The sequence below is a fragment of the Macaca thibetana genome, chromosome 11, assembly GCF_024542745.1.
Source record: "Macaca thibetana thibetana isolate TM-01 chromosome 11, ASM2454274v1, whole genome shotgun sequence".
In the NCBI taxonomy this organism is placed as follows: Eukaryota; Metazoa; Chordata; class Mammalia; order Primates; family Cercopithecidae; genus Macaca; species Macaca thibetana.
In genome coordinates, this window is record NC_065588.1 from 49,653,397 (window position 1) to 49,667,017 (window position 13,621).

Genomic DNA, 13,621 nt, shown 5'->3' on the forward strand with positions numbered 1-13,621 from the left:
GCTGAGGCTGATCTCTTGAGCCCAGGAGTTCAAGACCAGCTTGGGCAACATAGCAAGACCCTGTATCTACAAAAAATTCAAAAGTTAGCCAGTGTGGTGGTGTCAAGCGTCTGTAGTCCAGCTACTCAGAAGGCTGAGATGGGAGAATCGAGACTACAATGATCCAAGATTGCGCCACTGCACTCCAGCCTGGGGCAAAAAGTGAGACCCTGTCAAGCAAGCAAGAGAGAAAGAAAGGGAGAGAGAAAAAGCCAGGCGCAGTGGCTCACGCCTGTAATCCCAGCACTTTGGGAGGCTGAGGTGGGCTGATCACCTGAGGTCGGGAGTTTGAGACCAGCCTGACCAACATGGAGGAACCCTGTCTCTATTAAAAATACAAAACTAGCCGGGGCATTGTGGTGCATGCCTGTAATCCCAGCTACTTGGGAGGCTGAAGCAGGAGAATCACTCGAACCTAGAAGACAGAGGTTGCGGTGAGCAGAAACACGCCACTGCACTCCAAGCTAGGCAACAAGAGTGAAACTCCGTCTCAAAAAAAAAAAAGAAAAAGAAAAAAAAGGGAGAGGGAGAAAGAAACATTGAATTCTTTGAGTCTCACTTTTCTCATTTGCAGTGTCCTAATTATTTCATATGGTTGTTTTCCATACAAAATAATGAAGTGAAGCTATTTAATAAATTTTAAAGTGCTAAACAAATGTCAGAGGTTAATAGCTGTAACTGTGCCATCAACTAGGTGACCTTGGTCAGAGTTCATTAACAAATGTTAAGTGATTTGAAGAAGTAGAAGGCAGTCTCCACTCCCAAGAGCTACCAGTCTCATTGAATAATCTAGGGGGCATTTAGTTCTAGTATTCTGGATTCCGTGTCTGCCCTTCTTTTTCACCTGAAAAATTCCCCCCAAGAGAGTTATTCCCAGGTCAGAAAACAAAGGGCTCCGCAGTCTCCTGAAAATGTACTTCACCTGAGAAGGCAAGTGGATCTCCTCTAATTTAGTACTTCTCAACTGTTAAGGGACATATGAATCTCCTGGGCATCTTCTAGGGTGGAGCTCAGAGGCTATATTTCCAAAGAATCCCCAGCTGATACTGCACAGACGACATTTTAAGTAGCAAGGCTCTAACGTAGGGGTCCCCAATCTTTTTAGCACCAGGTTTAGTGGAAGACAGTTTTTCCACGGGGAGCGGGGGAGGGAATGGTTTCGGGATGAAACTGTTACACCTGAGATCATCAGCCATTAGTTGGATTCTCATAAAAAGCGAGCAACCTAGGTCCTTCACGTGCGCAGTTCACAACAGGGTTCGCGCTGCTATGCAAATCTAATGCCGCTGATCTGACAGGAGGCGGAGCTCAGCTTGCTCAGCTCACCTCCTGCTGTGCGCTTCCTTTACAGGCCATTAACACTACGGGCGGCGGGACTCCTGCTCTAACCTTTTCCCATAGCCCCATTTAGTTTCCTAAATGAGTTCACCGTCACCTGGGAAGTCACAGAAAGCTTGAAGAGCATAAGGTATACACTAGGGATGGTTTGGGGAACCTGGCTGGGAAAGCTCTCTCTGAGAAAGGGAAGTGGGCAGGTTTGAGGAAAAGAGGGAATAGGTGACTGACAGATTAGTGGAGAGCACTGAAGACCTACGATAGTTTCCGTTTGTACCTTAGTGGTAACACCATCCAAACCCAGATACCCCTAGGAAAAATCACTCCGGCCTGCAACTTGCATCCTTCGATGAAACCTCGATTTTCACCAACAGGTTATAATGATCGGTTTAGGTGCCTGCATTTTACCCTGTAAGGTGAACCGGTGAGAAGGAACAGTGCTGTTCCGCCCGCTGTCCCCCCTCCCTGGCCTGGCACAAGTACTGTCCCCTCCCCCATGCTGCTTATCTAACGTTTGTGGAACGCTTTTCACAATTTGCGGGTTCTAGAAAGGCCCAAGTCCAGGCCTAGCGCGCTCACCCAGTAACTTCACCAGGGGGCGCCGCGGGCCCGGCGACGCAGCGACTGTGACCCTATGGGCTCGGAGCGCTTAGCGGGCGGTCTCCGCCTGCCCCTCCCTACGACCTGGGCGGGAACCGAGACAGCGCGCAGGCCGCTTCTAAAAGGGGCCCCCCACTTTGGGAGTCATCGCCGGAGCCTGGGTGCCTGGAGCTCCGCCCGCCACCCTTTCCCGGGCCCGCTGGAGCCCGGCGTCCCGACCCGGGGCCGGTAACCAGGCGCACATGGCCCGCCCGGCCCTGTTTGTCCTGGCAGCGCGCCGCCGCTATTTGAAGCGGTTTTTATCTCCCAGAAACCAGCAAAACCCCAAGCGGAGTCTAGGGAAGATGAAAGGGGCCGAGGGGCTGGGGAGGGGAGGACCGCGAGGCTGCGGCGGGCGAGAGCTGGCACCGGACAGGCGGAGACCGGGAGGCGAGAGGGCCAGACTCTGGGGGGTCCGGAGGAGCCCGTCCGGCGGGGTTGGGGCGGGGTCCCGGGGGTCCACTCCATCCAGGCCGTCGCCTCGCTCAGACCAGCTCCAAGGCGCCCCCAGCCCTTCCTCCGCCCCAGCCCCGTCTCCCGTGTCTCTTCAGTCACAGCCCCCAGCCCACTAAAGAAGTCTTCGGAACTCGGATTTCTTCAAAGCGCCTTTGAAGCAGCGCGCCCCGCCAGAGGGCAGGAGATTTCGCACCTGGGCGGGGGCGGGAGTGGCGTCAGGGGGTGGGGGGACTCGTAACCCGAGCCCGCCCAGGATCGCCGGCCCCCTCCCACCCGGAGTAGCGCCTCTTGCAACCCGCGCGGTGGACAGTCCGACGCGGGTCGCAGCTGGGAGTCGGGCCCAGGCCGGGGGGAGTGGCCTGTGAGTCCCCTCAGCCCAGCAGGGGAACCCTGGGGGCGGGGGCCGCACAAAGCCCTATTGTAGCTCGGGGATGGCCGCCACAGAGTGGCTTTTGTTCTTCGGCTAACTCCGTGGCGGGCACAACTGATTGCAGGCCCCGGGCAGGGGGCGGGTTACGTGCCAGGCCCAGTCTGCCCGCCGGGAGCCGCACCACCGCCCGACTGGGGCCGCGCGGTAGTCCGCACTGCAACCGCGGTGCCAGCGCTCGGTCGCGTCACTGCCCTGACCAGGCTCAATTGGTGCAGTCCAGAAAGGGCCAGGGTAGAAACCAGTGAGTCTTCGCAACTCTGCAGAAAGCACTGCACGCCCAAAAACAACACCGCCAGAGGATTTGACCGAGAAACAATTTTGTTTTGTGTTTTGTTTTGAGACGGAGTCGCTCCGCCGCCCACGCTGGAGTGCAGTGGCGCGATCTCAGCTCACTGCAACCTCCGCCTCCCAGGTTCCAGCGATTCTCCTGCCTCAGCCTCCCAAGCAGCTGGGATTACAGGCACCTGCCACCACGCCCGGCTGATTTTTGTGTTTTTAGTAGAGACGGGGTTTCACCATGTTAGCCAGCATGGTCTTGAACTCCTGACCTCAGGTGATCCGCCCTTCTTGGCCTCCCGAAGTGCTGAGATTACAGGCGTGAACCACCGCGTCCGGCAGATAAACTATTTCTATTTCGCCGCGAGCATAATAAGCAAACGTGCACAATAGAATATTCGCCCATGAGTGGTCCCCAATTTGCTAAGGGAAAAAAGCTCATTGGCCCTCGCTTCGCCCTTCCTCTTCTCCTTTTCTCACCAGGACAAAATTTCAAATTCAACTTTTATTTATTAAATTAAAAAAAAAAGACTCCACAAAGGGCATGATCCCTTCCATTCCACAATGTTCTCTCCCCAAGCTCCAGCGGCTTTAACCCTTTAACTTGGGGCCTTGAGACAGCAGGGGACAGAAAAGGAGGATCCAAAGTTACAGGAAAGGCACGAAGCGGCTTTAAAAGTCACTGGTGGTGGAGATGGGAGCATCCGAAGTCCCAGGGTGGGGGTGTGTGGATGCACTCCCAGATCAGCTTGGGGGCCTCTGTCTTCCTAGCTCTGTAAGTTGTTCTTTCTCAGGGCTTCTAGGCACCAGGTCTAGCACAGTACCTTGCACAGAGTAGGTACTCAATAAATACTTGATTTATTTGAATCTGATCCCAGAGAAAGCCTTCCCCACTGATTCTTCAGGAGGTGCACCTCCAAACCAATGTCCTCCTGTTAGATGGGCTTCCCCAAAGAGCACATCTAAGATGACAGCTGCAAGCTCTCCATAACCATGGCAACAGGGGATTAACCTGATGGGGTCATGGTGTCTAAGGGGAGGGGCAGTGGAAGAACCTGCTCTGGGGTCAAGGGAGCTGGGGTACATTCCAGTACTTCTCCCCTCCATAGGACTTGAGGTTTCACAGCTTCTGGCTGGGGCTGGGGATGTTAGGGATCCCCCTAATCAAGAGATACCCCATCAACTCTTTAGCAGAGATCTAGCTAACCCAATTTGTAGAGACTTCATTACAAGAGAAACCCCATCAACTGAGATCCTGATGATAGACATTCTATTGGCAAGATCTTCTCCACTAACATTTTGTCTATACAGAGATGCATTTGACTAGAATATCCTTAGTAGAAATAGATCCACTTCCCTCCCCAGCTCACTCTACCTGACCCGTCATCATAACTTACATAAATAGAATTATTATTACTATTCATTACTCCTGGTACATAGGGTTAAATATACAGGCCTGGGGGCAGCCTCCCTGACCCTGGGGTCACCCCATCTTTGGGATCAGATCCCCGCTGGTCTGCCCCCCTCTTGGCACCCTGCCTCTGGCCAGGTCACTAACCCCAATCCCCCAACCATGGTCCCTGATGAAGAGGCCACCAGGGGGCAATAAATTATCATTATCATTGTGTTTGTAAAAAGGAAAAAAAGTTCTGGAGAACGGAGAGCAATGATGTAAGAAGTTGGGAAGACTGAAGCCTAGAGGCTGAGGGACAGCAGTAAATAAGCTTGAGAAGTAGAAAGGGTACATGTCAAGGAGTGAGATGGAGAAATTGTGTTGGGAGCCCAAATTGAAAGAAAGTGTGTTGATGTGGCAGGGCCAGAGTCTAGGAAGCCGGGGTGCGGAAATCAGGCACAAGGGGAGGGCCTGAGATGAGAGTTTGCAGAAAGCCAGTCTCATGGTGAAGGGAGGTGAGCTGAGGAGGCATGCAAGGAGATACCCAAGCCCAGAATGACCAGGAGGGAGACAGAGGGAGAGAGAGAGCCCTGAAGGATGGCATGCATGCATGGGATAAAGAGAGTGATTGGCAAGCAGTGGTCTAGAGAGCCAAGAGAGACTGGCAGGACAGCCCTGGGGTGGGAGACCTTCCACCCGGCTCAGATCTCCAGCAAGTTGCTCTGCTCAGGGCTGCCTCCAGGGGCTTTCTCTGGGGTTGCTGGCGAGGCGGAAGGTCGGGGCGTCTGACTGGCCTCCTCTTCCCCTGTGCTGCGGACCTCTCCCAGCTCCTTGGGGCCACTGGGAGGGGGACCCGGGCCTGGTTCTCCATGGGTGCGCTGGTGTTTGCTCAGGTGGTCACTTCGGGTAAAGCGCTTGGAGCAGAGCAGGCAGGTGAACTTCTTCTCCCGGGTGTGAGTGCGCACGTGACGCTCCAGCTCATCCGAACGAGTGAACCTCTTGCCACAGAAGAGCCAGTTGCAGACGAAAGGCCTCTCGCCTGTGTGCCAGCGCAAGTGGGCCTTCAGGTGCGAAGCCTTGCCATACACCTTGCCGCAGCCAGGGATGTGGCAGCTGTGGATGGGCTTCTTCCGCAGCCCAGCCGCTGCTGCTCCCAGCCTCTCTAGCTCCTGGCAATTAGGGCAGTCGCAGGAGGAGCGACCTGCCCCACTGCCCCCATATCCACCACTGCCCCCGGTGCTTGCACCCCGTGGGGGTTTGGCTCCACCGCTCCCTTCCAGCTGCCCACTATTTCCCACTGCCTTGGGTTTATAGACATCTTGGGGCAAGACATGCTGGGGCCCTGGTTGCAAGAGGTGGGGAGCTGGGTAGGGGGCTGGATTAATAGGAGCAAAGTCGGATGGGTAGGTGGGCAGCTGGGGGTTCAGTGGAGGCTGAGCTGGACCTGTGGGCAGTGTCCCTTGCAGCCCATCACCCTGGCCCTGCCCACCACCTAGCCAGTTGCCTCCAGGGTGCATGTCCCACCATGGAGTAGGAGCATTGCCTGGGCCTGGTGAAATGCCTGCATGGATGCCTGCCTTGTACCAGGAGCCATAGGGATGTGTCATGTCCAGAGAGGTGTAGACACTGGGCAGACAGTCAGAAGAGCCGTGCCCCTTGGGCACTAGTAGCCCAGGCTCCTGGGTGCCCGTGGGCCCAGGGAATGAGTGGGAAAAGGGAGGGTAGTCGTTGGCATAGCCTGAGGTGGGTGCTGGAGGACTGCCTGCAGGTGAGAGGAGCCCATTAGTGCTTGAAAAGGGGGCTGGATAAGCATCCCCCATGGTTTTGGAGGCTGAAAGGTCACTGCCCACAGAGTACGGCTTCTTTGTGCCTGCTTTGCCCAGTGTTGTTGAGTCCCGCAGAGGGCTGGAGCCACCAAATTTGCTGCACGCTGCCGTCAGCATGGCCAGGGGACTGGAGCCATAGTGAACTTCCTCCTGTGGAAAGAGGGACGCACTGCTTAGGGAGAGGGGAGGAGAGGTGCAGAATGAAGGGCAACACTTTAGGTCTGTGACCTAGAGACATCCACAGCAGAACAGAGGGGTCAGGCAAGAGTTGAAGAGGGTGGAGAATTACAGGTAAAAGAGGTTGGCCAGTGAGAACTGGACCTCAGGGCAGACTCACATGGAGTCGTGGGAAGAAGAGCAGAGGCCCAAGACTGCAGCTCAGTATCCCAGCCCGGCAGGCAGGAAGCAGAGCTCATTCTGGAGTTGCTAGGGGTGTACTAGGGGCCTCCAAGCAACAGGAGGTTCTTTTTCATTTTGTTTTTGTTTTTGTTTTTTTTTTGAGATGGAGTCTCGCTGTTGTCGCCCAGGTTGGAATGCAATGGTGTGACCTCAGCTCACTGCAACCTCTGCCTCCCGGGTTCAAGAGATTCCCCTGCCTCAGCCTCCCAATTAGTTGGGATTACAGGCGCCTGCCACCACACCTGGCTAATTTTTTTTTTGTATTTTTAGTAGAAACGGGGTTTCGCCACGTTGACCAGACTGGTTTCAAACTCCTGACCTCAGGTGATCCACCCACCTTGGCCTCTCAAAGTGCTGGGATGATAGGCATGAGCAACTGCGCCCAGCCTTTTCTTTTCATTTAAAAAATATATATATATTTTTTGAGACAGTCTTGTTCTGTCACCCAGGCTGGAGTGCAGTGGCCCAATCTCGGCTCACTGCAACCTTTACCTCCCAGGTTCAGGCAATTCTCCTGCCTCAGCCTCCCGCATAGCTGGGATTACAGCCACACGCCACCACATTGAGCTATTTTGTATTTTTAGTAGAGACGGGGTTTCACCATGTTGGCCAGGCTGGTCTTGAACGCCTGACCTCAAGTGACCCAAAACTCCTGACCTCAGCCTCCCAAAGTGTTGGGATTACAGGCGTGAGCGGCCACGCCCAGCCAAAAAAATATTTTTAGAGACAGGGTCCCACTGTGTCTCCCAAGCTGAATGGAGTGCAATAGCACCATCACAGCTCACTGTAGCCTCAAACTTCTTTCTGGGCTCAAGCGATCCTCCCACCCTCGGCCTCCAGAGTAGTTAGGACTACAGGCACATGCCAGGGGCTCTTTTAAAATGGCTGTGAGAAGAACTGAAGATAGAGACAGCAACTAGGTGAAGTGAGAATTGGGGATCCTGACCCTTGGAAGTAGGTTTGGAGCAGACCAAGGCCATGGTCAGGGCCTTGGAGAGGAAAGATGAGGCTCGAAGAGCAGTGTAGGAAGAAGGTCAAAGTATTAGGGGACTATATTTGCTCCCATGACAGATTTTCCCAGCTTCATCCCATACCCCATATTCCATTTCCTGTCGCTGCTTCAGCTCCTGACTAAGGCAGTGGTCTGGTCTCCCTGAGGTCCAATCCTCATGTCCCTGGTAAGGAATCTCTTGGCAGGGACTCGGGCTGGGGAGCAAGAGGAAGTGATGGTGGAGACACTGGGACATTGAGAGGGAACAGGGCTGCCGCCAAGCCCGAACTGTGGCTGAGACAAGAATGCCTTTCAAGCAGGCAGTGAGCACCTCCTGCTTTGTGGTGCCAGCTGGTACCCCTTTGAGAGGCAGGAAGAGCCCAAAGTCATCATGCCCTTCCAAGGCAAGGAATGGGGTGACTAAGACACTGGCCCACAGCCACACTGCTTCATGCCTCAGTATCCCCTAACATGTAGTCCTTCTAGTACCGTGAATGAAGGAAGACATGGATGTAGTGTATGGGAGTCTTTTAGAAATGCAAGGGTATCTTCTGGCCAGGCGCAGTGGCTCATGCCTGTAATCCCAGCACTTTGGGAAGCTGAGGTGGGTGGATCACGAGGTCAGGAGTTCAGAATTATCCTGGCCAAGATGGTGAAACCCCATCTCTACTAAAAATACAAAAAAGAATTAGCCGGGTGTGGTGGCGGGCGCCTGTAATCCCAGCTACTCAGGAGGCTACTAATTGCTGGGAGGTGGAGGTTGCAGTGAGCCGAGATGGTGCCACTGCATTCCAGCCTGAGCTATAGAACGAGACTCCATCTCAAAAAAAAAAAAAAAAAGAAAGAAAAAAAAGAAATGCAAAGGTATCTTCTTAATGCCCACCATGCTGCTGCTACCATGCCAAACCACTCTCAAGATCTCCGCCTCTCAGGAAATCATGGTACCTCTCCCTGGGGAAGGCATCCAAGGAGGAAATGCCCTACAGCATTGCTGGCTGGCATAGACATTCATTCATTGCTGGGAATCCCACCAAAAAAGATGCCCTCAACATCTACCCCTATACAGTTATATGGGTATGAAAGGGCTAGAAGAACATGTTTTGAGGATTGGGTTCTTCACAAACTGATATGCCTGATCCTTTCCCAGTAAAGCTGAGAAAAGAACTCGAGAATTCAGAGTTCTCACACCTGCCTGGTAGCTCTTAGCATGTAGTATGTGTACGATGCCAATCTGAGAGGTGGGCCTGAGGCCCTAGGGTTGCCATGAGGTGTGTGTGCAGTCCCCACTCCTGCACTGCTCCCCAAGTGCAAACCTGCTGCTCCTCCTGCGCAGTTACCTCTCTCGAAGGTCCTGTTGACTCCCAAACTGAGCCACCAAAAGCTTTCTCCAGTCTAACCACAGTGAACACTCACGGTTCCTCCTAGTCAGGGTTTCCCAGGAACCCCTGATCTTCCAAGCAGTTGCTGAGCTATGGCAAGGCAGCCGATGGGGAGGACTCAAATCCTAGCAGAAAGAAGAGGTAGAAACATGGAGTTCAAAGGAGAGATGTAGATACCCAGAGACATGGGGCACAAAGAACCTGCGTAGGGTGTGATTGAGGTAAAAGACCCATAGCAATGGGGAAAGGAGGACCTGAGAGGAAAAACTGGCATTGAATGGCAGAAATAGCTATAATTCCAGCACTTTGGGAGGTCAAGTGGAGGAGGGTTGCTTGGGCCAGGAGTTTGAGACCAGCCTGGGCAACATAGTGAGACCCCCATCTGTATAACAGATTTCAAAATTAGCTGGGCTTGGTGGTGCATGCCTGTAGTCCCAGCTCGTCAGGAGGCTGAGATGAGAAGATCACTTGAGCTCAGTAGTTAGAGGCTGCAGTGAGCTATGATTGCTCCACTGCACTCCAGCCTGGACAACACAGCAAGACCCTGTCTCAAAAACAACAACAACAACAAAAAAGAGGCAGAAATAGGCAGGGACCTAAAAGAGCAGAAAGGTAAAAAGACACAAACTAAGAAGGAGAGATGATGGAAAAGAGACTGGGCTACAAAAGCAAAGAAAAGCAGAGACGAAAAGAAAGGAGCGGAAAAAAGAAAAGTGGGGGAGAAGGAAGAAGGCAGCCTTCCTACCTAAGAGAAAACCACCATGGTGCTGGGCCCCAGAAAACCCCCAGACCAGGCCACTCCTCCCTTCTTCTCCCCCCTGACCGCCCCCTCTCCCTCTGCCCAGCCCGGCTCCGATGGTTTCCCTGCGGTCGGTTTATTTTTAAAAACGCCGACGCCGTCCCCCGCCCGGCCCTCACACTGCGGCCACAGGGGCCTCAGCCAAGCCCAGGGACCCCACCCAGCTGTGGGGAGGGAAGGAGGGGTGAAAGAAGGCAGCCAGCCCCAGGCCAACAGGAGACCCCAGCCCTGGGGAGTGGAGGCCCAGAGGGCCCTTGAAGGCAGGGAAGGGGGAGCAAGGAACCAGACCCCAGTGCTGGGGGGGCTACGGGCTGAGCACGTGGTGAAGTTTCACCACGGCCTCAGTTTCCTTCTCCTGCTGATTGTTCTCTCCTGAGAACTCAGGGAAAGAGTCCTGGTTAAGAGTTTTAAGTATGTGTTCCCATACCTGATCAAATGTGTTCCCTTTCCAGGGCCCAGCAGTCCCACCTTCGAGTTGTTCCCTCCCGACCTCCACCCCACCACCCTTAAAACAAAACAAACAGAATTAAAGTATTGAAGTGGGAGTGTTTGGAAAAAGAACAAGATAGGAGCTGTCCCAACTCTCCCACCCAGATGTGGAGCAGGGGAGGGGGACCCCTCCTCCCAGGGAGCTCGTGGTGCTGTGCCCAGCCTGGCCTCCCAGTGGAAATGCTCACTAGACATCTCAGGGCTGACTGGCCTTAGGTTCCCATTTTCCAGTTCTCAACTTTCTCAGCCTTCTCCCAAGTTTCTTCGTTCTCCCAGCTTCCCAATTCTCCTTTCCCACCTAGGCCCCCAACCATTTCTTCCCCCTCCCTGTTCCCTGCATCTCATTTGGCCGAGGTGAGCCCCTCATCAAGCAGCAGCTGCTTCCCTCTCTGAACCCCACGTTCTTCCCACTGCCAGAGAGCCCACCCATACCAGGCAGAGAGGTTCCTGGGGAGGTGGGGAGGAAGTTAAGGGCCCAGGTACCCAAAAACTAGGTGCAGGTGGTCGAGGGATAGGAGGGACTGGTGTGCCTTTGTGTTGCAGGCATCTCTAGCTCACAGGAATGAGGGGACATGAAAGCCTAGCTTCCACGACACTCTCCTTTCGCCATGCACTATCCCAATCCCATGTCTTTCCAGCAGGCCTCTGGGCCAGTCCCTCCCAAGGCACCAGCGCCACGTTGGCAACACTGGCATGATGCCCACGCCCACTGACACTGTCCCTGCCCTGGGTGGACCCAGGATTTCCATGCATCTTATTCCTCAAGACCACAGTGTTTCAACGATGGCTCAAAATAGAGTCTGTTGGGGAGGTGGCAGGACAACAGTCTGCACCCATTGCATCTGCGGGTAGACCCCTGGCTGGATACAGAGTGTGACAAGGGACATGGTGTCCATCTGGTTGGTTTGCATGCTATTCCCCCAAACTCAGCCACAAACTATCTCACAGCCTTGTGCACACACCATTTATCACTTGGACTCACAGCACTCAGATGGCCCAACTTACACACACACATACACACTCTCTCTCTCTCTCTCTCAGAGCCCGCAGCACACTCAACTGCACCCTAACGATTATACTACGGCCAATGAACACAGGTGGTAAAAGACTCCTGCCCCATCTCTCATACACACACCTCTCCCACAGGTTGAGTGAGTCGGCTTCCTGTTTGGCCCCGCACCCCTGGGTCTGAGCTAGGGCACTGGGAAGTGAGATGTGAGACCCAAGAATAGGGCAGAGTCAAGGCTACTGCAGGGGGCTGACTTTCGGGGAGGGCCCTCTGGCCCTCAATTTCTGCAGAGAGACCTAGAAAGCAGGACAGAGATGGTGACAGAAGAACAGTGTCAGAGACCCAGAAGCAGGGAGGAGTCTGGCCCTGAGTGGCTGTGAGCCCTCCCTTCCCAACTCTGTGCCTTGGGTCTCCTAGAAGCCATGGTAGAGTCAGAAATTTCTCAAGACACCAAACCCTGACCCCGATAGTACCCCAATTCCCTTTGTCCCCAGTGCCAGAGGCAAGGGATGCTGGGGTCCCAGCCCAGAGGGGAAGTGGCCCAGTCCGCCCTGGAGCCTCCCACTCCCAAAATAGAGCTGAGTTTGTCTTTGGCTGAAAGCTAAATATTTGTGAGCCGGGCAAGCGGCCTCAGACCCCGTCCCTCCTCCTTGGTTCCCTCTCAGGCCTGGGCTCAGTTCCCCTGGTCAGCCCCCCCACATGCACAGGCTGGCCTCCTCCTTTCTCTCATAGCCTGCCTCCTCTCCTCCACACACCAGCTCACAGGCCCAGCCCCCTCCCCACACAACCAGGCAAGATCCTGCCTGGGCTATGAGTCCCAGGAGACAGGACCCCTAAAGAGCTATACCCAGTTGCTGCTCTGTGCCCACTCAGCCAGTCCTCTCTGCCTTCTATCTCTGCTGCCAGCTTATGAATTTCCTACCTCTCTCTCCTCACTACCCTTCGTCCCCCTCCCCCTCCTTTCTCCATCCCTTTTCCACTCCTCACAGTCAGTGTGCTTAGCTGACCTTAGGTAGGGGTCCATGCCGTCTTCTGACCTAATCCCCTCTCACCCTCTTTTCACTGCCCTCTGAACCCTGGCCCTATTCTTCCCTCCCTTTTCTCCTGCCCTCTGCTTCCCCTTTCTTGGACCCCACTCCTCTCTCCGCATCAGAAGGACCCCTGGAATTGACAAGCACCAGAGCTACTACCTATGTGAGTTGGAGGAGGTAGGTGGGCAAGGACTAGGACCATTAATGTTGTGGCTGGTTTCCTGGGGAGAAGAGGGGACAGTTACCTCAAGCAGGGAGGACGCCATCCTGAGGCTGGGGAACGGGTCCCAAGGAGCCAGGCAGATGGAGAGAGCTGAGCCGGGGAGAGAGAGAGAAGGGAGAGGGAGGGAGAATGGGAGAATGGGAGAGAAGAGATCTAAAGTTAGAAGGGACCGGGGTGGGGGGTGGGGGGTGGGGGGCTGCTCTCTGTCTGTAGGGATCCACCCTCTAATTACAGCTTTCCCAGTGGAGAAGGCTCCGGATCCAATGAGGAGGGCGAGAGAGGGAGGCAGAGGGTCCAAATTTCCTGCTCCATTTGCTGAGCTCCCCAAAGAAGGGATCAGGGAGGGAGAGGAGAAAAAGGGGCACCCATGGAAGGGGTGGGAAGCAGGAAGAGGGGAGAGCAACACGGGCAAGTTGTCAGGGCTTCCTCGGGGGGGGGGTGGCTGCTGAGGGGAGAGGTTAAAGGGATGGTGGACCCCGGTGTCCTACACGTGGCAGCAGTCCCATAGGCATCTGTGGGACCCCTCCCAGAGCTCCCCAGTGTCATGTACCTGGGGAACCTGGGGCTGGCTGTCCCGAGTCTCTCCTCTCTGGAGGTCTGGCAGGGAGAGTGCAGGCAACGGGTGGCCTGAAGGTGCTGGAAGGGATCCGCTGTCTCCCAGGCCAGCTCCACTCCTGTTCCCACTCAGGCTCCGGTCCTACAGTTCTACTCTGACTCCAGAGTCCTTGCTGCTGCTCGGCGGCTGCTGCTTCTGCTACTGCTGCTGCCTAGGCTGCTGCTGCCCGCCGCTGCTGAGGAAAGGAACAGGAGGGAAAAGGAACAAACCCCAAACCACTAATTAGAGATCCAGGGGGGGGATGGGGGGTTGGGGACGACACTCACACACAGAGACTGGAACGCACTGACA

At 54.8% G+C, this 13,621-nt stretch overlaps 1 protein-coding gene and 1 long non-coding RNA gene across 4 annotated transcripts in view; both read right to left on the minus strand.

Moving 5' to 3' along the window:
• The window catches only part of LOC126931196 (uncharacterized), a 155,046-nt gene that overhangs the window by 38,952 nt on the left and 102,473 nt on the right, over positions 1–13,621 (minus strand). The window lies entirely within an intron of this gene.
• Positions 3,666–13,480, minus strand: SP7 (Sp7 transcription factor). Its single transcript, XM_050748942.1, has 3 exons — positions 13,265–13,480; positions 12,737–12,804; positions 3,666–6,544 (listed from the first exon to the last, which is right to left on the minus strand). Exons 2-3 carry the CDS (start codon positions 12,755–12,757, stop codon positions 5,270–5,272), a joined length of 1,296 nt encoding a protein of 431 aa, XP_050604899.1. The 5' UTR covers positions 12,758–12,804; positions 13,265–13,480; the 3' UTR covers positions 3,666–5,269.